A 24528-nucleotide genomic window follows, 5' to 3' on the forward strand; every position below is an offset into this window, starting at 1 on the left:
GTTTTTAGCTGTTGCTAAGAAATCAAGGAGTTTTCAACTTCCCATGTCCTGCTAGTGTGCAGGTACGCAAGAAGCTGGGAGAAACCACAGCCAGAGCAACGGGCCCAAACTGGCCAATGGAATATTCCATATCATACATCACACTTGGTATATAGATGAAGGCTGGTGGGGAAGCTAGCTCTCTTCCGAGATTGCAATTTTGGGATTTTCTCTCCTCCTGGATTGCTAGCTGGGAACGGGCAGGGCAATGGTCTACAGGTGGTGAGCAATTGCATCATGCATCACACATTTGTATATTCTATTATTATCATCATAATCATTATTAATATCATAATTATTTTAATTTTATTTTATTTCAATTATTAAATTGCTTTTATCTCAACCTATGAACCTCCTTACCTTTACCCGTCCAATTCTCTCCCCATCCCCCAGGGCAGGGGAAGGGTGAGCGAGTGGCTGCATGGTGTTTGACTGCTGGCCAGGTTTAAACCACACCAACAGTGTATTAAAAATACATTCAAGTTCCTTAACTTATGCAAGATATTTAAGAAAAAACAACTTACTTGTGTATTTTTGTTTTCTGCATTCACCACTGAAGGATATCCATCTACTAGTTTCTGTACAATTGCTACCATTCTAGATGTCTGTGTGGTAGAAAAAGGATCCCATATATTTTCAGAAATCACTGTAAGAGATTGAAGAATTACTCCACTTTGCAAATACTCAAACACAGGTACTAAACAGTCAGGCAATAATTTACAAAACAGTGAAATCTGAAAGCACAAACAAGCATCAGCCTCCACACACACCCCTTTTCCCCCATTTTCTTTCTAAGACCATACCTGTTAATTTAGGAAGGACAACTCTCTCTACAATGGTAGGCAATAGTGAAATATCAGCATCATCTTTCACTTGTTCCTGTTCTTCACAGCCATAAAACAGCAATGATTCAAACCACAACATAGTCTCAAAATCTCGACACTTGCCCTAATAAAAAAAGAATTGAGATTAGATTCCTAAACACAGATTTGAAGTCAACACATTAAAGAAGAAAAAAAAAAAGAATTATATATGCAAGTATGATACACTCACAAGCCAGAACAAAACTACTTTAAAACAGTCTACCAAGTATACTAAGCAGGCAGGGTAAGCAGCAATTGAGCATAACAACTCAAAAACCTAGTCCTTTTTGTCTAGGTGTCAGGTACTCATGTGCACTGTAAATAAACAAAACAAAACAAAAAATAGTGTCTCAAGACCAAAGAGTCCCTTAATCTGGCACAAGGATGGGCAAATTACTGCACCTGCTTTGGCTCTCCTACTTCTGAAACAGTGATACTACTTCCTTCAAAAACATAGGTAAGCCTGATTTCTGAAAAGTGAAGAAAATGTTCTGCCTCTTTGGTCTGGACACTACTAAAGGTGTCATCATAGGTCAGGTTAGAGTATATGGACAACCCAACCCAAACCTGAGAGAGGATGGGGAGCAAGGTCACTTTTCCATAAATCAGCCAAAACAAACCAATTGACTCTACAACCACACAATCATTAGATCTAATGAAAGTGGAAATGGTGGAAGTAAAACTGGGTTTTTTGGCAGCTGTTGCCCTGCAGATTTTAACCTCTAATTACACCTGAGCCAAATAAAATCCCACAGATTAGGCTAAAAGTGAGAAGTACAGTTCATTTGTGCTTCATTATAAAACTGTGCTTTCTGGATTAAAAACCTCTTTTTATGAATACCTTGTGATTTTTTTTTAACTTAAAATACTTAACAGGACCAATAACACAAAGTGAAAATGATTGTATTTGGGAATTCTCCAATTAACTTGAGCTTTGTTTTGCCAGCCTGGGAACTCACATAGAAATAACATGGGGGAAGGGAGAATGTACAAAAACAGTTTTAAATTTAACAAGGACACCTTTCATAGATTTTTCCCTCATTTATTCAAATTAAATACAAAGTGCTCTCTGAGGAAGACTCATGCTCCCCTTTCACTGCAATCAGAGCAGAGACAACAAAAGATCCCCTTCTACAAATATTCTCTTAGTAGTTAAGAAAAAGGACTTCTGAAAAAAGGAGAGATTCAGTCATTTGTGAGATAATGCTGACACATCTGCAGACGGTGCTGTAGATGAGCTAAGTTTTGAAAGGGAAGAAGACAATCTGCCTTATTAGCCTAGTTTCCTAAAAAACACTCCCCACCCCCCAACCTTACGCAATTGTACTCTGTGCCTTGACCCACTCCCATTTCCCAGTAAAAGCCAACATGGCAGAAAAAAGTAAGTTCCTACCAGTACTGTGAAAATAAGCACCTGACTGCAACAGAAATACCTTACAACAGCTTTCACCGATAGGAAGAACAGGGTGGGAGTCAAAAGCTACCCGAACTGTTTGTCCTGATGGCTACTCATGTCAGCACACATATACAGGGATACAACCAAAGCAACAATGCTGTCCTGCTTTTCCCATGTTCCCTACCTAATAACTGGGCAATGAGTACTATGAGGAAGACTTGGAAACTGCCAGTCAGAGTTCTACAGGGTATGAAGGTGTAGGTGAGAGAAAGAAAAAGAGACATAGGTTGTCAGTCAAGATAAAAACAGGCCTCTTAGTTCCACTTCTGAGGAAACAACATCTCTAGAATCACAATTTTCTCTTAAGTATTTTAAAACCTAAATGTATTATTTAAGAAGCTGTTTGGCTTTTTGGACTACACCACTCACTGAGAAGGAACTGGCATGTACCAAATTGAACTCTGGCCTGCTGGGAACACAGGGAACAACAGTCCAGAAACTCCCCAGAAGCCCTTCACCGTGAGAGAGGTGCCCATTTTAAATTTCATGCCTAGGACACGCATTTATGAGAAGCACCCATCAAAAGTGCAATTTTAGAACCACTACATAGAAGCTTACATAGAAGTTGCTTGAAGAGGACCTTACCTCCAAAGGAGTCCAGATAAGCAGCTGAAGTCTGATTAAGGGGTTAAACAGCTTTGGTAAACAGAGGCCAATATAAGCATCCTTATAAGAAGCAAAGTACTTTGATCGCCAAGCTTCAAACTGTGACTTAATACAATCAATTGAATAAAAGCTTTCCAAAACATCTTCGAAAACTTTGCTGGATTCTTTCAGTATGCGATCTGGTGAGGGAGAAAAATTAGTAATAAATTAATCACCTATTCCCTCTAATACCTTTCAGGATGGACTTTGATGCTTACTGACATAAGATAACTCCTATAAACAAAACAAAAAAAACCCATCACCTTTAAAAGTTCTGTTACTTCTGCCTCAAATATACAAAGTGATAAAAACATAAGCACATGAGTACTCTCCGATATACTGTTTTATCACAGGTCTTGCTTTAATCATTTCATACAATGATTTTCAGTCCCCAGACATTGGACTGGTGATGTATTGGGCTGTATTCAGTGTGATCTAACTTCAACGCTGGCCTTGCTCTGCATGGAAGTTTGAAACAGCTCTTCTCCAGATCCCTTCCAATCCAAATTATTCTACAACTTTGCTCATCCAAGTGCAAGTACCAGAGGGCATCTCAGATAAGCCAACCAAATCGGCACTTCAGACAGAGCAGGTCCTGGCAAACACCACGCTGAACTGCCGAGCATAACACAGCTGTTAGCACTGGCAACCATTACAATCCCTTAGCACCTTCCTCAGATTTTTTTGTATTTACAGTACCAGTATGCTATGCAATCCAAAACTTTTTCTCTGCATACTATTTTCCCTTCATCTTTTTTACTTCCCAGGGTTAGTTTCATCTTATTCAGTCATTTTTGCTGCAGCCACAGTTTTAAATGTTCAATTACAGTAGTAACCTGTACATAACTAACATAACTAGTGCACACAAGCAGGCAGAGACAGGGCTGAGGGAACATGAGATTATGTCATGTAAACACACTTCTCACACTGGGATCAAGAAGGGATGCTACAAACAAAGTTAGCAGGTCCAAAGTGCATCCCTCTGTTCCATATAGCTCACTGCTGATTCTGGACTAACATGAGAGCTATGAATGATTAAAAAAAGCTTTAGAAATACTATGTTTACTCAGAAACTGATGAAACTCCTACAAAAGGCTTTTGTACACATAAAAGTGCCAAGTTACAAAGAGCAATTCAGCTACACTGAATTTTTAATCTAGATCATTTAACTTAGCAAAGTTAATTATAGCACCTAACCACCCTAAACAGTCGCTTTGCTTGTCAAAAAGCTCTCCCTGAATCCACAGTTTTGGTAAATCAGCCAGCAACTAAAGGTGTGGAAACTGCACTTCTGAAGGATCCAACTGCTAGGCAGTTCATCCAATTGCTTTTTTAATCCGTTCATATTTTGGGTCTCCACAACCACCTACAGCAATGACTTAGGCATTTTTATTACACACTCTGTGGGAAGCGACTTGTTTACTTTAAACCTATCTTATCACTTCATTGCAGGACTGCTAACTCTCATACTGTGAAAAGTCAACATCGTTCTCCTAGCTTAAGAGTCCAGAACTGTTTAATCCCTCGTCAAGATACAACATAAACAATTCTATAGATGTGATCCTTGCTGCTCCCCTTCTCCATATTTCTTCTAATCTGATTAAATTCTCTTTAATCAGAGAGAATGATAATTGTTCTCAGGTTCAGAATGAGAAGGTAACAGGATTACTACAGTGATGTTCTACTTTCTTCACTACTGGTTTCACAGTAACCACCAGAATTGTTTTCCTTTTAACTGCTGCTGTAAAAGATGACTGTTCCATCAAACTATCCATACTTCCCAAATCTCAGGTTCCTTGCAGTTCTCGCAGTGTTTCAGAGGCATTAGCTTAACTTACAACCCCATTTATTGCATAATTAGGTTTATGCATAATTGCATAATGATGGTTACTTTGAGCAAACCATCATAAAACTGCAGATGAATTCCAAATCAAGTCAGTACCACAAGATCTTTCTGCAATGTTTGCATTCAACATTGTTTTCTGTCATCTGCAAAGTTGCCAGGCTGTAACAAGTCTGCAAAACTTCTGTCATTACATTTCCAGATGGTTACGCAAAACTCTAGAAAATACTTCCTATCAAGCAAAAAAAGGCTTCTAAGCACTGAGGTTTCCAGAATTTCATGTGTAAAACAAACAGATATTTGAAAAATTATAAACCATGTTAGAAATTAGAAGGAAAACTTAGTATCCACTGAAGGTACAAAAGCTTACTGCTTGCCAGCAAAAGCATGTTTGAATCAAATAAAAAGAAATCTCATTAAGGATGGGGTATTTAGTTAGCTGCAAGTGGTAAAACAGGTTGGTGAAAGAGACTGTTTTGGTCACACTGATGATCCAGCAAGGAACAGTTCCTAAACCTTCTCTAAAATATGATGAAATATAAGGACAGGGCAGAATTTGGATCTTTTTTTTTCCTGCCAAATTTTCTGTATTTTGTTACATAAAGCTTCAGTAGCTTTTCTAACCTCGCTCCATGTTGAAGTTTGTAACATCTGTTGAAGTTTCCTCATCATCACTGGAAAGGCCTTCAAGGTGATCTGCCATCTTACCAGTTTGCTCTCTTCCTTGTCTACGACGAGCTCTGAAAAGGATCAGCAATATAAACCAACTATTACTTTTTCCCCCCCTGTATACAGTAAACAGACCTGCCTAAGATTGTCATAACTTTTAATGTAGGAAATCCAGGTTGAAAAAAAAGCATTCACTATGTCAGCACCTCAAACATTCCACTATGTTGCTGACTCAAACAATGCAAGGAAGAGAAACCAGTAGAGGCCATATAGATATGGAATGGGTTTACTATGCTTTCTTTTAGTGATGTTAAATCTGTATCACGTAATGGTGCTTGGTTTTGTACACTTGCATGATAAGCTGGGATATATAGGAATACCCCTGCCCAGCATATCAGCTTAAGTGTTTTCTTCCCTTTGCAGGAAAGAAGGAAACAGTGCTACTTATCTTAGTGTGTCACACAGGACAACTGCATTCTGAAAGGAGGCAAAGACCCCTAATGGACAAGAAATCTCAGTACTCTACCTTCTAGCCTCTCTTTCTGCAGTCCGACGCTTTACTTGTTCTTGATAGATCACTCTGTCTCGTCCAAAAGATTCAAGATTTGGGGCCATCAGTGCTTTATCTGTAAAATTACATTGACGAAAATTAAAATGCTTATCTATGATTATATAAATGTGTTGTAGGCAGTTTCATAAGAGCCTTTTACCTACTTTAAACTAAGTGTAATTTGAAGTAGAAAGTTGAAGTTTTCAAAAAGATGCACCCAAAAGCCTGAATTTGCAAGTGTAGAGGTTAAAAGAGGAAGTAGTGAAGCTGGAAAAATCTCCACTTAAATGTCAAATAGTTTTCACTGTACTTCACTCTTGTCCCTCTCACAACAGTGCCCGACTAAATAAAAGTCAACTGTTTTAATAGGAATTGTTGAAATTCACTGTTCCAAGACAAAAAGTGCTCCTTACATAAACACATTCACCATCTATCTTTTGAAAAGAAAATGAACAAAAAGAAAGGAAGAGAAGAGTGACTGGAGCAGGAATATATGATAATTCAGAGTTCTAGTCATAGTGTTTTCTCAGTTTATATGCTTCAGATTGCCTAAAGTTTAAAACACATCAAAATCTACAGGAGAATAAATTGTCTTCCCTCCTCTTTTTAAGCTGTGATTCATTATAGATGTTCCTGATTATAGAAAACAACACAGCTAACCAGTGAAGCTGATCAGCAACCAGCAGGCAGACCCAAGAGTGCTTCCAGTTCATCCTTTTCAGGCAAATTTTTAAAAGTGGATTGAATGCTAGCCAGTGCTCAAGTCCACCCACTATAATATAAACATCATAATTTAAAATGCTTACCCAAATTTCAGGAATAAATGTACATGTTTTAACTAAATCTATTTACAAATCCATCATTAAAAATATTAATGATGCTCTATGTCAGTACTCCAATTCTACAGCAGAACTACTAAGGGCCTTAACATACAGATCAAGCCATCATTTGTCCAATTTTTTAAAATGTTATTCAAAGCTGAGCTACTTGTCTTTACACAGAAGTAAAGCAAAAGTTGGCAGATAAACTCAAATTCACTTCCAGCCCTTTAGTGTTCTGACACTGTATGAAGAAAAGCAGATCGTCTGTGTCCGCAACACACATCAAATCGAAGGCTGGCATCAATTCCTAGTTTCTGTGATAACTTGAGGAACAGAACTGAACTATTTCTAGACACAGTTAAAATTCATTCTCAAGACTCCCAGATACCAAATAAGATCTCTCTTTAAAACCCAGCCTTGACAATGACAACTATTCCCACCCCACCATTAAATTCCAGTCTAAAGTAATCCATTCTAAGCTTCTTTAGGAAATATGTTTCTAGTACATTAGGTTTCTAGTTCTCACAACAGCATTTTCATGGTAAAACTGTGAGGCCTACATGTAATGCCTGGGGCTCCAAATAAAGTTCTAAAGGGAATACGTATGCTAACCACTCCATAAAGGGATGACCAATGTTTATGCCCTAATGCTTTATCACCCTCAGCAAATTCTATCTAATGGTATTAACAAAATTTCATCTCTGGACACACTGTGACAGAATGGGAAATGTCTTTTATTACAGGATTTTAGGTCAGCAATAGGACAGACAAGAAAGCCATTTTTAAAAATGAGAAGCTCTCCAAAGCAGAAAGACAACTACTATTAATATGGTATTTTACCCATCATTTAACATGCTGAATAAAATCTCCATTGGGGAACGTATATTTCCATCCAAGTTAACATTTATACTTTTGTAGAGTTTTACATACTGAAGAGTAATCACCACAAGAAAACTCCTCTATGCGAATCCCCCATCCACACACTCACAGTAAGCAGATATTTTAACTGGCTAATTTTAAGCTGTATTTCATATAGGGTCACTTTGTATTAGTTTGATTTTTAACAATGGCACCAGTCTCTTCCAGTCCTTTAGCTCTACCAGTTACGTGTGAAATGAAATACTTATGCTGCGTACAAAATAGAGTATTAGACAGAAGTCAGCTCTGTACAAAGCCACGAGGCACTGGGCTAGAGTTAACTGTACATGTTACAGGAAATGTATAGGTTCAAGGAGGTTAAAAATAAAAAACCAGTGTCCTGACATAAGAGCAAAATTGGGAGTCACTGCTACCACTACTACCACTGACACTATGCATACATTTTCAGTGCTAGGAAAGAGAAAATACAGTTAAGAGCAACAGAAAGGAAAGATGAAGTCAGAGTTAGAGTGGCTTTGAGTTTAAAACAGAACAGATTAGAGAACTTTTATCTAAACTTGCTTCTACCTATCTCAAGAGTAAGGATAAACTTTAAGACAGTCATACTTTAAATATTTACATTTAAATTAAGCCATACTAAGTAAACAAGGTTGTTTAATGAATAATAAAAACCTTCAAGATGGACTGACTTGAATGGCTTGAAAACTCCGAAGATTCATCTTTAATATCATCTTGTCGTCTTTGGACAAGGCGGGAAGCTCGCTGTTTGTACAGCTGGTGCATTGCGGATTCAAGTTCGTTAATCAGAGGCACCTGTAAAAATACAACACACTACGTAATATCAAATTCCTCAGGTGCTTAGTTTCTGGGGTACCATACTATTCCGAAGCATAATGCTGTCACTGTACTTCTAGCAGCACAAACTCTTTCCTTTTACCCATTTGTATCATTTGGACCAGTAAATATTTCAATGTGAAGAAAATGCATGCATTTAACAACGTTGACAGCTTTCAACCGTGGCAACAGCATTCTGAAAGTAACTTCTGTTGACTGAAGGAGTCTACACAGTAAGACAACCATTTTGGAGAGTGTGAAATGTTATTTCAAGTACTCGTTTTCTCTACCAAGTGCACTACACATTGTGTTACATTGCTTACAATTCTCAGACCTTATTGTTTCCTCTCTTATCTTTAAACAAGAATGTAGTAGTATTCTACACTTCAATGAGAAAATAACCTGACTGTATACAGTGAAAAAACAAAGCATGAATCTAACCTCCTGAAGCCAGCGGGTATTATTTTGCTATTTATTAGCATATGCTAAAATATTATTACTAAAATGCAATAAAACACTGCATAAGCATGTTATGCAAACAGGTAATCAAGATCAGCAAAATGTTACTCTAGCCTATCATTAAAATTGTACAATTCGTAAGAGTTATGCATGAAGTATAACCTTTGAACTATACAGACTTAAGTCAGATCAGACCTGCCACTTTTTTTCTTAGTGGACTAAATTTCAGTAGCAATTATAACAAAAATAGATGATGTTATAACCACTAGGAATTTCCTGACATTAAAGAGCAGACTCACTGCTCACTTCTGCAAAAATTCATTTCCCGGGACAAGCTAAAATTAGATTAATATTCAAATGCAAAACAGAACACTTCACAATCTCTTAATTTGGAAAGGCAAGTCCTTTTGGTATGAACACTTAAGCCATATCCTCCTTACCTCCAAGACATATGCTTAGTCCACAGTCTTCCAGCCTTTTAGCTCAAATATTTCATTGCTGCCTACCATCCAGGATTAAGGTTTTTCAAAGCAAAAGATAAAATCAGAAATTGTTTCCTGGTGTAATTTAGAATGTGACTCAGCAGCTATTAAAGTACCTCCTCCAGTAAAATAGAAGATTAGAGCTACAGGGCCATTTCAGCCATCCGAGAATGACACACACATCAGAGGAGATATTAAAAGGAAATAAGTATTAGCTCTTTGTGGTATAAACTGGGCTACAGGGCTTAAAATGAAAGCAGCTCTGCACCAACTCAAAATACATACAACTTTCTCTTGGAGAAAACAGAATAGAGAGAAATAGTGCTGGGAGTGTATATTCGGTATTTAAGACAATGTTGAAAACAGAAATAATTAAAAAAAATTATACTAGTTTTACTGCAGTTTACCATAAAAGATACAGCTTCTTCTCTTAAGTGTGTAAAGGGAATTCTAAAACTGAAAAGGTAAATGAAATTTTTTCACAGTATCACTAGAGGTTCCTTCTATAATTGCATCAGGATCAAAAAAGCCCAGTTATGTATTCAGATATATGAATCCACTCAAAATATTTCCCATTTAAAACACAAGAGACTGAGAAGCTGTTATTCTTCTATAATCAATACTGTGGTTGATGAATGACTGACAATTTCACTGACTATTGTAAAGTTACAGCCCTCATTTATTGTGTTTCGTTTAGTCAATACCTTAAAAATTCAGTGTTTTGGGGTTTTTTTTCTTCACTTTCACTGTAAACAGTATAATAGGAAAAGTGGAAAGCTCTCTGAACATTTAGATGACAAGGATAATTTTAACCTACAGTCCCCCTCTCTGACACACACTGTGTGTTTTGATAATTTGCTTTTGCAGTCAAAATAACAGTTCATCTAACTGTGCTGTCAGATACACGCTCGGAACAATTTAATCTTTCTATATCCCTTGCATATTCCTACATTCAAAATGTAAAGACACAGCTACCACTTTCTAGTCTTCTCAGAAAGCATAATATTGACAGTAATTACTTGTGAAGGAAGTCATGCAAGCATCTTCCACTCCACTGGTTTTATCATTTATGGGAAAAAAAAACAACATAAAGGATTTGACATTTCTATTGCTTGTTTCTGAAATTTGCATAATAGCTGCCTCATTATACTCTCCATTGCACCTTACCAATGATTAAAGTGTTTCTAACATTCAGAATCTCTTCAAAACAGAATACAAACAAAACGGTTTTGCTTGGTTGGGGGTCACAAAGGGCTGAGCATGGCGAATAGGTGCAGAAGGTGGCACGGGGAAGAAAGTCTAATTTATGATGACGTTTTTGTTCTCCAAAACCAAGTCAATAGACATACAAGAAAATTCTAGGGGAATGGACTCTTTTTGGAGCGGGTAAGTATATCATGAACCCACTAGTGCTTCTTCAGCAAACCACTTTCTCATTCAGATCAGTACCACTGTGAATCTGACTAATAACCATAACTAGCCCTAATAAAGAGAAAGCATCAAAGCATCCTATTTGAAAGGATAGGGAGGGACCTAGCTTTATACATATTTAGGGTAAGTGTTCATATATGTATGTGTATATATATATACACACACAATATTGTTATTACACAGATACACACTTTATATGCTTACGTATATTATAATCATAACAACTATGTACATTATATAAACACACACACACTTTAAATACGAAGCAGTCAGCACCAAAGGTTCTGCAAAAGAGCTGAAAGTAATTTGTCTCTACGCTCAAAAGATAAAAAGAATTTACTGTCCTGCTGCATTTCATTATTTCATTTAAATAAACACCAATACTGATTTTATGACTTTATTTTGTCCCCCACTCCGCCTCCTTTTTAGAAAACCTTGCGGCATCATGTGGGCTACTGGTTTTGAATTTGATAGTACTTTTGTCATGCTGAAAGCACTGAATTCCAGAACAGATTATCTAGCCAAAGAACCGAGGAATATATAGGACATCTTAATAAATGAAATGCTCCTGTTAAATTGACCGTGTCGTCTCCTAATTTTGCAACTCGTTGTACATACAAGTACTGCAGCCGTCTCCAACTGAAAACAGCAAAACTCTGTGAATGCCCCTAAGAAGCATGAGATGATAAAAATCACATCTTAAAAGTTCAATGGACTGGCATGGCAGGAGGAGTATGGGGAGGGTGGGGAAGGAAGAGGAAGGTGTCCAGGTATAAAATCCTTAAAAGACCAACTACCAGGAAAGTAAAGGTGTATTGTAACAAAGCAACTTTAACAAGCCTATTTGTTAAATTATCAGCAGCTAATTTGCTATATAACAGCTGGAATTGATTTATTTACACATGTAGCTAGATAGGTCAATAACCTTCCTACAAACTGTACTGAAATTGTTACACTATTACTTAACAGTAAGTTTTCCTGGTTTATACAGAATCTGGGAGACTAAAAGGCCTGGTTTATACTCAGAATGGTGCATTTTAAACAATTTGTTTAAAGAAAATACTTGAACAAAACAGCATGGGCTATCCAGGCATGGCTTATAGTTACCACAAAAGAAATTTAACCAGAGGTCTTTAGAAAGCAGATGTTAAATAGAGATACAGGTATTTATCTTGCCTTCTGAAATACAAATTTATCTCAGAGAAAGAATATAAAATGTTATCTTTAAGTAGGAATTTAGGCATCTGGGCGACCAACTGACAGAGCTGCAAAGGAAAGCACCTTTACTACCCCTCAACAGCTAATGCCAATACAGACTCAGGAATACTGCTTCTTCAGTGAACAATATCTATTGCAACTAATCAATTAGCTGGGTGAATTAACTGGTCCACACTTCCTGGGTTTGTTCATGACATAGCTATTCTTCAATTTACAGGACTGAAGATGGGACTCTCCCAATACCACTAATGCTGTACAATTAATGTCTAACCAATTAGCAACCAGAAAGCTTTTATATTCCTCTCCCACACCTAACAAGCTAGGTAAGCAGTAGCTTCAACTACTCAAGTAATTCTGACAGCTAATGTATTAAGAAAATACTATACTATTGTATACAAGTCAGAAGACAATGAAGAAATAGCTTATGTACTGCTAACTGAATTTTACAGCTCCTGTTTGTAATATATATATAAATATATATATATTCAGGAGCTCCTGTTGTATTTACAACAAAGTAATTTGAGCATAATGAATAACATAAGAAGGAAAGACTAAGTTTTCAAGTTAGACATATACAAAAGTATCACACTACACAAAAGGAGGATATTTTTAAGTTTGGGTGTCTTCAGACAGCTACGCTAGTTTTAAAGCTTTTCTCCTTCAGACACTAGAGCACTACCAAGTATGTGAAACTGCCTGGCAAGAGCTTTGTAACAACACACAAAATACAAGTCTTTGTTACTGTGTTCATAAAGCATTCCAGAAACTAGCAATGCTGTAATTCAACCCTTATTTTTGTTAACCTGATATCCAACACAAGTAAAAAGCAGCATCTGAGTGAAGTCAAAATGTAAGAGTATCTGCCAAAATCCTGAAGATTTATAATCTAGAAGTGGTTTTAGACAATCTAAAGTCAGTGATCTCTAACACTGTGAAAGAGAGGTTTCTGATAACCAACTTAGCATGATGAAAAGTTATCTTTTCAACCCTCAAATAACCAAACCTTTAGAAGAATATGTTCTCAGGGGACTTTTTTCGAAAACAGAAGATGTGGTGTTTGGCATGTACTAAGAGTCCCTATTTTTTTTTTTTTTTGAAAAAAGATGAATGTTTTTGCATCCTTACCTTTTCACTGAAACACTCAAGCAAGTCTTGGACATACCCTCGCATTTCTTGCAAAAACTTATACTGTTCACCAATACCCCCAGAAGACCCTTCTAATCTTTCAATTGCCTTGGTAGAGTCCTCTCGGCTTTGCTGATGTTTCTCATATTGCTGCCGATTAGCTTTGTGCAATTCTTTCATAGAGTCCAACCTGAAGGGCAATGGATAAATAGCAAATTTACATCCAAAAGTCTGTATATTTCAGACCACTGAGATATTAAACAGACAGCGCAAGTACCAAGTCTATATATGGGAAATACTGCAGACACGTTCTCTAACTTTCATTTGTCACTTTCTCTGCTCTCTACATAAACAGCAAGGCTAATGGTTTAAATTAATTTGCTGAGTTATATAATTATGCAGAGTGCATTGCACTGCCCACTGCCACAAATTTTTACAGGAGCTGATAGCACTCAGAATAGTGCAAAGCTGGCCTTAAAGTAAAACTGGGAGGAAAGGGGGAGGGGGGAGAGGCGGGTAGCGGAGAACTACAGCTTATACAAAGCAGTCTTATTCCTCTACTAATTTGATTCACTGTCAAAAGCTGTAACACTACAAGGGGCATACAAACCAATTTTGAAGACATGTAAAGTGCAAGTTGTTCATTACAAATGATTTCTCACTGCAATTGGGTTGTTCATTCAGTAGGACCTTTTGCGTACCTGACAAGCAGATTACAGTGTTTAAACCAAAAAAGCCCTGTATATGCTAAAGCTTAAACTCTTTATCTACTGAAGGGGAAAAAATCTGATTCACAGTTTAAAAGAATGCAATTTGATAAGCTAAACACCTCACTGGCCTTTCAATTCTTGACTATAAGACTGTGCAGTGTCCAGAAGATGCAACTCAGACCTGTCTTCAACAAGATCAATGGCCTCATATTTAAAGCTTCACTTCCAGAGAAGCAATCCAAGGAGATTTTCGAACAAAGTGTCAATGTCATCTTCACTTTGAGCTTTTTTTGTTTGCCTTTTTATTTTTTTTTTTAATGGATGTGTCAGTCAGTACTTTTCCAGCGATGAAACTCTGCGTTTGCTCACCGAGACTAAAAGACGCCTGAGGAACAGAAAGCTAGGGGACAGGTCTTTAAGTCTAAAAAGATGGTCTGTCCTACCTGTCTTTAAGCTGTTTCTTTACCAAATCAATAGTAACAGGAGTCATCTCATTACTGGGAGTTTTGAAAGGAACAGTATTATCTGTTTTTTGAGACTTGGTTTCCGATGATCCATACGCAGCATAAGTGTATGGAATGCCATATGATGAACCATAAGACAGTGTCTGGTAAGTGTTCTGGTAGTACAGATTATTCACTTCAGCAGGCTGACTTGGTTGAACCTAAAGGAAGAGGAAATATAATTGTACTAAATTAGACTTCAGAGAAATGATAAACTTATTTTCTTTTACATCTCAAATGGTATAAAGTGAAAAATGTAGGCAGGTACATTTACAAAATGTAATTATCAAGTGGATTTAAGTGTAGAACTTCCAACACCTACAGTGGAAGAAAAATTCCCTCAGAAGCACCTTCTTAAATGGACAAACTCTTAGTATCATTATAATTATAAATATTTCTACTTATAACAAGTTATTAAATGACAATTTTAACCAGCCTATAATTCCTACAATAACCAAGTGTTTGAGACTATACTAAATTTTGCTAAGACTATTTAATAGAATGACATAGGTTCTTAAAGTCAGTGTGTTTGGTTGTGATTTTGCTGAAATGTGGGGGTTTTTTAAAAAAAAAAAACAAACTATCCTCTTCAACCGAGTGGCAACTTCATTATGAATGCACAGACAACATATGGTACAAAACTGCTACAAACTCCAACTCTATGCTGCAACACAAGATACAGAAACAACAAAGAAACAAACACTCTTTGCACAGACTCTACAAACCCAAGGATAAACAAGAACAGAGGTCTCTTCAAAGTGGCATTATTCTAGCTGTTTTAGGCTGCAAATAAATGCTGGTTAACACCACCACAATCAGGATCTACCCAGAACAGGGAGACTAATGAAATGGATACCACTGGATACTTAAAATCTGACCTCTCGTTTCTCTTCAAAGAGAGTATCAGAAATTACACACTGAATTTCTTAGATGAACCAGCCTTCTGTAAGCTACTCAAGTTTGTGATGGATTTAGCCAATATATGCAGAAACAAACCAAGAAAGAGTTCACAACAAAATACATGCCTGAGGTATGTTGATTCCTTTCCGTATCTGTTCTTGCTCCCATCTACTGAGTTCTTCATCTTGCTCCCCTGCCACCAGTGCTTCATCGTCGCTTCCCTCAATACCTTAACACGAGTAAAACAGACATGTAACAAAAAGGAGAAGATAATGTATTCACAGTAAGGGCCATGAGTTCAAAAACCTGAGACACCACACTTCGGTGGGAACATGTCAGTGCAACCTCCTTTCCTCTTCATGAGGAATTAAGGATGCTAGTCTGTGAATTATCATCACAGAGGTTCCACTTTAAAAATCCAACCGGTAAGTTTGCAATTAACTGCTGGTAAAACCCTCTAATGTTAAAATCCTATATATTTTACCTGCTTGTCAACAAGAAGAATGCTATACCAAAGAACTGATGCTTTTCTTTTCACAACTATGTATTTCCTAAAAAAAAAAGTACAGGAACAATACTAATTGAGCCTTAGTGTAAGTTTCTACCAGATTCAGTAGAGTTGTGTGCTTCTAAGCACAAGAACATAGCTTGTGCTCAAAATTTCATAGACAGATTCCATTATGCAGTACTTTTCCTCAGAAGTGGAATACAACTCCAGATTCATGCCTGTTTGAAAACACGTTGTTTAAAAATGTTGAATGGGAGCACTTGCAGTGAAAACAGTGTGAATGTTTATCAGCTGTCCTTCTAAAAAGGTTTTACCTATTTCCTCAGCAATCTTTTGCCTTTGGGATTTTTCCTTCACTGTAAAAACTATCCTCCTCTTCTCGTCATCATCTTCATCATCACTGGCATCATTTTCATCTTCTCGAACAAGGCGGCCTTTACCTGGTTCACTGTCAACGGGGGTAAAGTCTCCAAGTTCACGAGCCATTTGACGCTTTTTCCTAGCAGCATGAATAAAAGCAGCATCTGGAATTTCTCCTAGAGACAGATGTTTACACTGTTAAACAACCACTGCAACAAAACAGGTATTACGACTTCTTATTATTCATCTCTGCCACCCTACCAAATCATCCTTACAAACAAAAAAAAATGTGAGAGGAAAAAAGTCCATACCCACAGAAACATTTGCAAGCTACTTAGAAGCTGCACATGCAAACTTTCTGACCAGAAATCCTCAACACTGGGATCTTTCCCAAAAAGTCTGGCTCTACTTCCAGCAGCTCATGTGCCATAAGAGCAGAAGCCTGATGCTCCTCCTATGGAAAATTCCTAAAAAGCAAGTGCTCTACAGGACCTGACTATTGCAAAAGGAGGAAGAAAAAGAGGTTCTTGACTGTGTCACTTTCTGTCCTGCTATTGCTCCCAACTCTTCTCATTTTGGGGGAACAAAAAACCTCAGCCATTTCAACAGATGATGACAGCTCGGAGATTAAGAGGACACCAAACCAGACAAAGCTAATATGAAAAGACTGCACAATCAAGGGGAAACAAGAAAAGCACATCTAATTAAAAAAATCTAAAATCCCTAGCACAAAATTAATGCAATTTATGTAAGTCATATATAGAATGGTGCCCAAAAATAAATTTTTTGATACATGAATAATTTTTACCACTACTTTGATAAGGAATGCACAAAAGGTTAGATTTCAGATTCTCTTTACACTTGACATGAGATACTCCAAGCCAGCAATATCTTCAGAGATGCAGTAACATACATATCGCACCACTCTGCAATTACCCGTAAAAGCAAAAATGACTTGCGAGTCAACTAGGAAATTCTTTTTCCCTTGAAATATGGCCAAGTCTGTGGACCCAGGACATCCATCTTCTATTTGAGGAGCAGGCTACCACAACGTAGCTAACAATTAGTAAAGTAGTTTCAAAAATACTATCTCAGACTGATTTCTTACGCCTCAGGGCCTGACAAGAACCTCATTAGACAAAATAAGATAGGAAAACATTCGAGATACCTTGTAGACCTGCAACAGAGACATTCGAACTAAAACCAGAATTTTAATTGAAAGCAGTTAAAATTCATGTTAAGTCACCTATTCCAATTCTAGATTTTCATGCAGTTTGTCATCACTTTGAGAGACAAATTCCTGCTTTTGACATCAAGATGAAGCATTCTGTAGCAAAACACTTTTTCTCAAAAGCCTTGTAAAATTGAACAGCTTTGGAAAGTAGCCGTTTCCTGAATTCTCAGATGCTGGATATACTGCTGTAAATTACTTCCTAATCTCTCAAATACATTACTCTGCTGTAAACACTGCATAAAACATTTGTTAACATATCAGACACATCACAATAACCAACCTGGGCGGAGAACATTCAGTGATGACAAAGCACTTGAAAAAGCCCCACCAGCTTTTGGTTTTTCTTCTTCCTTCTCACTTTCAACTTCCATTTCTTCTTCACCATGCTCACTGTTTGCAGTCCCATCTTCTTGACCTAGATCCTTAATCTGTCCTGTCTTTTCTAGTGGTGGTTCAACTGGGAAGACAACAAAGCCCATGTTTTACTCCCTTCATAAAGATCACTCAGGAGTATTTTTTTAAGGTCTAGCAACCAAAAGTAAAAATCAAATGAAAACATTAAATGACAATTTTATAGTTTGAGATCTAGTAAAACATGCCTTCTTAATTGTTATTAAGCCACTAACACCCTCTCAAAATAAAATCTGACAAAGCAGACAACAACCACCACTAAACACTCTACACATTGCCAAGTATTGCAGAAATGAGGGGAACTCAATAATTAAGATCATATGTGCAACCTTCACACAGCCTCTTACGTATGTAATTAGAAAGCATTGACTGTGTTACACCAAATCTTTCCACAAAAACAGACTAATTTCAAAAGAACCCCTTCATTTTCCTCTTGGGCTGGGTGCAACATTACCCTACATTAGGTAACATACAACAGATACAGGCAGCAGGTATAAATATTATGTAAAAAAATGCATGTTAAATCCAGCTATCCAATCCAAGCCACACGGATCTGAGTTTTTAGACTTTAGCATTTGTTTAGAGAATCTAGACTACTGACTCGGCAGCAGCCATGAGGTGTTTGCACTATAACCAAACCAATTATAGAGACTGCAAAACAGACAAACTGAAAATTAGCACATGCTAGCTATGTGCAAAATGCATTTTTTTAAGAATCTTTGTGACAGAAGCAAGAATTAAGATCCAGGTTTCCTCAGATCACCCGAACATTAGCCACAGAAATGATAATTTCTGCTTTTGCTCATGCCCCATAAAACTGCATATGCAACTTAAAGATTCTAATAAGAATGAATTCCTGTTTTTTTTAAATGCAGACTAATTTAATTAACTTAAAAAGGGCAATTTGCTGCATGGGACCACGTTTAACTCTCATATGTTTCATCTATACCATTGCAATCTTTAGATCATAAGCCTCTCAGCTTGTGCTCATAGTGTTGTGGGTTAATACTCTACACAAAAACCTAACTGGAAGAGGAATCATTACTCCTTCCCAATGAGCTTGCCAAAAACCAATAGCAGAAGTACAATGAAATTGAAATCCCAGGCTCTATTCCAAGCTCTGGAGGATTGTACATTGTTAAAATATCCTTCTGCTCTAACACTTTAATCCTGTCATCTTAATCATCAAATCTACTCTAAGGTCCAAGTCCTGAAACAGGCAGCTGTTGAATAATTTACTTAATAACAAAGAACATCACTCTGCTCACCCCAAAAATCTTCCTTTTCAAGAAGATGCATTACAAGGACACATCCTGTCAGGTAAGCCCCACACAGTTCTAAGCTAATTTAATTCCTTCCTAATTCAATAGGAAGCAACTCATCTGACATAAACAGAACTGAAATACAGAACTCTCTACCAGCTTCAGAACAGCATTTGCAAAGTTTGAATGAACACATTTAATGCACGCTTTACTTCAGTTCTAAATCCTCCAGAAAGACTAACAATTCATCTCGAACACGAGTAATTTGTATTTACAATACTCAATCTTTTACAAGAGTTAGTTTTGTAGTTACCATCTGTTGGAGAATTGACCTCTGTTCTAACTTTTGATTTTTCAAGATCTTCTTTGTATTCTTTCTTCAACTGTTTTACAATCTTTTTGCTGTAACTTGATTTCTTCACTTTAAAAACTTCTTCAGTTTCTTTAAAAGAGAAGTTGAAAAACATGACATTAGACCTGCCAAAAAGTATACTTACCTATTAAATCTCTTAATTTTGCACATAGAACTTGATAAATGCCACTAACAACATAATTTAATGCGACTTTACATTTGCACTGTTGCAACAAAACCAGTCCCATATCCTTTCATGTGAACTAATGTCCACCTTGTCTTTTTTTGGTCATTTTTAAATGTATGCATCCTGCAGTCACAGAAAAGCAAAGCTGAAGTTACACAAAAGTGTACACACATGACCTGCTTTTATCTGACTGCAGTAATCTTTTTTTTAAAAAAAAAAAACCAAACAAAACCCAGCTGATTCTTCACTGTGACCACTAATTTGGAAGAAAACAAGATGAAGCCCCAACATTTTGGGTCAACAGCCTTTTCACAGCCACACGTATACACAATGCGTAAGTGAACTTCTCGTTTTGGCTGTACTACCAGTTCAAATGCCTGAGCACTACAACCTACCAAAAGGTATGCAATAAGTTAAAGAACTAAATAGCACAGAAAAAAAGAAAAGTTAAACTTTGATGTAGAAAATCCACAAGTGTTTGGGGCTTTTTTAAGTCTACAGTGTAATTCCACGTTTTCAGTATTTCTGTCAAGATTTCAAGTCTTAGATTCCAAGTTCCAATGATTACAAGAGAATTCCTTCTAAAAAAATTCAAGATGCATACTAACTTTCCTGCTGACAAAAGGCTGTACAAAAATAAGATCCTAATTTTATTCACCCTGAACTTCTGGAATGCAACGAACTCCGGAGTTTGAGGAGTGGTTTTTGATCATTTTTAATATGTAATAACTATTATACATAATCAGATTATCTGAGTGTGAATGGACCAATTCATGAGTGCAGTACCTGCTGGAATCCAGCAGAATTATTAGTTGAAGCACTGTACAAACACAACTACGCTATTTTTCCAAAAGCTGAGGTCCAGAAACCGCTCAATCTTTTTTTCCCATTATTTCTGAATGTTAATCTAATAAACCTTGTGGGCAGCTAGATGAACTAACTCCGCAACAAAACACCAGCGGCTTCACATGGAGTTTGCTAGGACAACAGGCAGCCCGACATGACCTGTGAACACCAGCCACATATGATGAAAACAAACTCGACACAAAGCCGCGGGAAAGATGCCCCTCAAACAGCACTGCTGGTTCTGGGGGGAGGCGGGGGTGGCTGCACGGGCGCTGGGTACCGCACAAACTCAGGTCAGGCTAAAGCGCAGGTCAGGCCCTGCAAGCCAGCCAGCTGCAGTGAGCGCAACACGGCTGCAAGTCAGGCACCGGCAGCAGAGGCAAATTACTCCGCTAAACCGGACTTAAAAACACGCGGGACGCCACCCGGCTGCTTCCCGGCGCTGGGAGCACGTTGGCCCCGCGGGAGCCGGGTCGGGCCCGGGAAGGGAGCGGGGCCGAAGGCGGCTGCCGCTGCGGCGCCCCCCGCCCGTGCATCCCTGGCCCCCCGCACCGCGCCCCTGGGGCTCTCCCCCTCTTATGCGACCTCTCATCACCCCCACGTCACGCGGGGCAACCCAACTGCCTCAAAAAATAATTAAATAAAACAAGGGTGCAGGCTCTCTAGGGGGACGAGGGGTGCGCAGACGACGGGCGGAGGCCCGGTGTGGGCTGGCCAGCTCCGGGCCCGTCCACTCCCGCAGGCAGCGAGCCCAAGGCCGCGCGGCCCCGGTGCCTCACCCTCCTCCTCGTCCTGGAAGCTGAGCAGGCTGGCCCGCGGCACCTCTTTGTTCTCCCGCGGCCGCTTCTTCTCCTTGGGGCGCCCGGCCCCCGGCAGCCCGTTGCCCTGCTGCGGCGGCGGCAGCGGGGGGGGCAGGAGGGCGGGCGCCGGCAGAGCCCCCAGGCCTGCCCTGTCGCCTCCCACCAAGCCCAGCCCCAAGCCGAGAGCCGCGCCGTAGCCCGCGGCGCAGGCGAAGGCCGCGGGGCTGCCGGGCAGGGCGAGGGGCACGCAGCCGGCGGGCAGCGGCAGGAGCCCGGGGCCCGCCGCCAGCGCCATGGAGGCCTCGCCGGGCCCCTCCCCCCCCGCTCCGGCCGCCGGCGCCGGCTCCTGAGGCGGCTCCTCGTCGCGCTCCTCGTCCTCCTCCTCCGAGTCGTTCCTCTTCCGCACGTTCACCCTCCGCGCCTTGCGGAACATCCCGCCGGGCACCGACCCCCCGCGCCGCTCCGGCGCCGCCCGCTCCCGCCACCCCGCGCCGCGGCCCAGGCCCGGCTCCCCGAGCATGATAGCCGCCGCGCCGGCGGCCACAGCGCCCCCTGCCGCCCGCCGCCCGCCGCCGCCCGCCCGCCAACGGCGAGCGGCCGCCCGACCATAGAGAGGCGGCGAGGACGGAAGATAGAGCGTGCGCGGCGGGGAGCGTAGAGAGCAGGGGCTAGAGCGGCCCCCCTCGCCGCCCGCCACTCCCCCCTCCCTCTCCCAGCAGCCGCTGCCGCCGCCGCCATCTTGTGCCGAGGAGGCAGCGCGAGCCGGGGGCGCGCGTCACGTGGCCGCGCGGCGCGCGAGCGGGGAGTGGGGCGGGGAGGGGGCCGCGCGCGGCCCCTGTGGAAGCGCGACATGGCGGCGCGGGGCGCGGGGACGTGGCTGCAGCTGCCGCGGGGGGAAGGGGGGGCGCCCAGCATCGCCTCCCCATTCCCGCGGGCTTCTTTTCCGCAGCCAGCTTGGGGACGGCGGCAGCGGGTATCCGGAGAGGGTGCAGGTACCCACGCAGCGCCCAGCCGCCGTCATCTCAGCCGGGTCTCTGCACGGCCTCTGCCGGAAAGCCCCAGGCCTCCCTGAGGAGATCTTGGCTTCTGGCTTGGAGGGGGCAAATAATATGGTGATCTTCTGCGCTAGTGCTAAGTAAATAGCATCTTTTGTGTGCAGGGCCCCTTGGGGTTGGGTTTCATCTGGGCTGGGGGCATTCTCAGAAGTCAGTTGAGTCAGCCTCAGTGGCCACTGTGTTGACTAAAATAGAAGCTGCAGGTTTGGTGGCAGATGCCAAAAGATCACTGGCCTTTCTGAAGACCATCTCTGCAAGTACAAGTGTTGGGAACTGGAGGGGCTTCCCACCACATCAGGAAGGCCACAGAATCACAGAATTGTCTAGGTTGGAAAAGACCTTGAAGGTCATCTAGTCCAACCATCAACCCAACATTGACAGTTCCCAACTATACCATATCCCTCAGCGCTATGTCAACCCGACTCTTAAAACACCTCCAGGGATGGGGACTCCACCACCTCCCTGGGCAGCCCATTCCAATGCCTAACAACCTTTTTCTGTAAAGAAATGCTTCCTAATATCAAGTCTAAACCTCCCCTGGCACAACTTGAGGCCATTACCTCTTGTCCTATCGCTTGTTACTTGGTTAAAAAGAGACTCATCCCCATCTCTCTGCAACCTCCTTTCAGGTAGTTGTAGAGGGCGATGAGGTGTCCCCTCAGCCTCCTCTGCTTCAGACTAAACAACCCCAGAACTCTCTGCAGCCCGCCTTTGCCAGCCACCTTGGGAGTCTGCCCAGGAGGAGATGCAGGGGGCCTGGCTGGCCTCCTGCAGCCTCTCGCTGCGGCTGCACAGCAAGATCTCCCATAGAAAGCATCGCATCGCTTTCGTGCTGTTCTCAGTATGTATTGACTTCCCAATTGCTAGTAGGAAGGAAAACTAAATTTACAGCTCCTATTTCAATTTTTTTCTGACACAAAAAAAAATCACCTCAGTTTTCATTGATTGGCATATCCAGTAATCATATGTCACTGGCAAATACATACAGGTTGAAACTGATACATGGAGAATGAAACCATTGTATGTATAAATACTAATTGCTATAAATATACAATCAAATACCATAGGGTGTTGAGTGTGGTTAAGCATACCGTATACTGGGATTTAAAACATTCACAAAATCACATACTTATTTCTGCAGAGTGATGCTTAATATACTGCTGTGTGTAGTTTACATGCAGATGAACCAATAAAACTAATAAAACTCACAACGTATGTGGAATATGTTTTGTATCCATTGGTCTGAAGAAATTCTGCAAGCTTCTAATGCAGTACTTTGATATGGCAAAGCCATATAAAATTGAAACTGGGAGAATCAGGTTCTTGGTATCTGCTGGAGAAGAACAGGGGAGCTGAAAAGATCACTGCAATATTGGTGCTGTGGGCTTCTGCTGCGCATGTAATTGAGAGGAGGATTTTTTCCCGATTCCAGGAAAATCTCTGCAGTGTTTACTTGGACACAGGAAAAAAAAGGTCTTTTACGCCAGCCTTATTCAGAACATTACAGTGACAGAAGTAACCAAAACTGTAATTTGCAGTGTTAGAAAGCACATGGATTTATTAATCTCATGGTTTCTTCCCGACAAGGTCAGAATACATACATTCTCAGTTACTGCTGCATGTGTGAATTTTGAACAGTAACAGCAGCCAACCGCTGCTGTGACGGCAATGTGGAAGTACAGTGTTATTCAGCACGTTTGTTACTAGAGGGCAGCAGAGCCTCAGTTAGTGAATTCGCTGAAGATCACTTAGGTTTGATGTTCCCAGATTTTAAGGAGAAGGTCGGTAACATTTAGAAATCAATATATTTGTGTGCCAGCTCTATTTTTTTTTTTTTTTTACAACACTATCCTGTGCAGCCAGTTTGTGAAGGTAAGGCTAGTACTCTTGCACAGACAGTTGGAGCATGGGATTCCTGGGCTGACAATATGAATTATTTGCCTGGGTCTGTAATACATTCCAGGCATGTAATGTGTTCAGAACACCTCCTCCCGCCAATCTCTGTCAGCAAAGCTCCAGCTTCTAACCATTTTGTAACCTGTGAGACCATTGTGAAAGGTATCGCTAGAAATATTTGTGATTTGGG

At 40.2% G+C, this 24528-nt stretch overlaps 1 protein-coding gene across 2 annotated transcripts in view; it reads right to left on the minus strand.

Annotated features, from left to right (window-relative positions):
- The window catches only part of PAXBP1 (PAX3 and PAX7 binding protein 1), a 28562-nt gene extending 6672 nt beyond the window's left edge, over nucleotides 1-21890 (minus strand). The window contains exons 1-13 of one of the 2 annotated variants that reach the window (XM_074858216.1): nucleotides 21367-21890; nucleotides 19516-19644; nucleotides 17810-17986; nucleotides 16376-16471; nucleotides 15553-15656; nucleotides 14468-14688; nucleotides 13315-13504; nucleotides 8455-8578; nucleotides 6042-6141; nucleotides 5471-5586; nucleotides 2944-3143; nucleotides 843-987; nucleotides 564-685 (exon numbers count right to left, since the gene is read on the minus strand). In XM_074858216.1, the coding sequence (XP_074714317.1) occupies nucleotides 564-685; nucleotides 843-987; nucleotides 2944-3143; nucleotides 5471-5586; nucleotides 6042-6141; nucleotides 8455-8578; nucleotides 13315-13504; nucleotides 14468-14688; nucleotides 15553-15656; nucleotides 16376-16471; nucleotides 17810-17986; nucleotides 19516-19644; nucleotides 21367-21820 (2178 nt within the window). In that variant the 5' untranslated portion in view covers nucleotides 21821-21890. Of the gene's footprint in view, nucleotides 1-563; nucleotides 686-842; nucleotides 988-2943; nucleotides 3144-5470; nucleotides 5587-6041; nucleotides 6142-8454; nucleotides 8579-13314; nucleotides 13505-14467; nucleotides 14689-15552; nucleotides 15657-16249; nucleotides 16472-17809; nucleotides 17987-19515; nucleotides 19645-21366 lie in introns of both variants that reach the window. The other variant, XM_074858215.1, reaches the window with a different exon arrangement.
- Nucleotides 21891-24528: the final 2638 nt, after the last annotated feature.

Source organism: Strix uralensis, chromosome 2 (assembly GCF_047716275.1).
Source record: "Strix uralensis isolate ZFMK-TIS-50842 chromosome 2, bStrUra1, whole genome shotgun sequence".
NCBI classification, from domain to species: Eukaryota; Metazoa; Chordata; class Aves; order Strigiformes; family Strigidae; genus Strix; species Strix uralensis.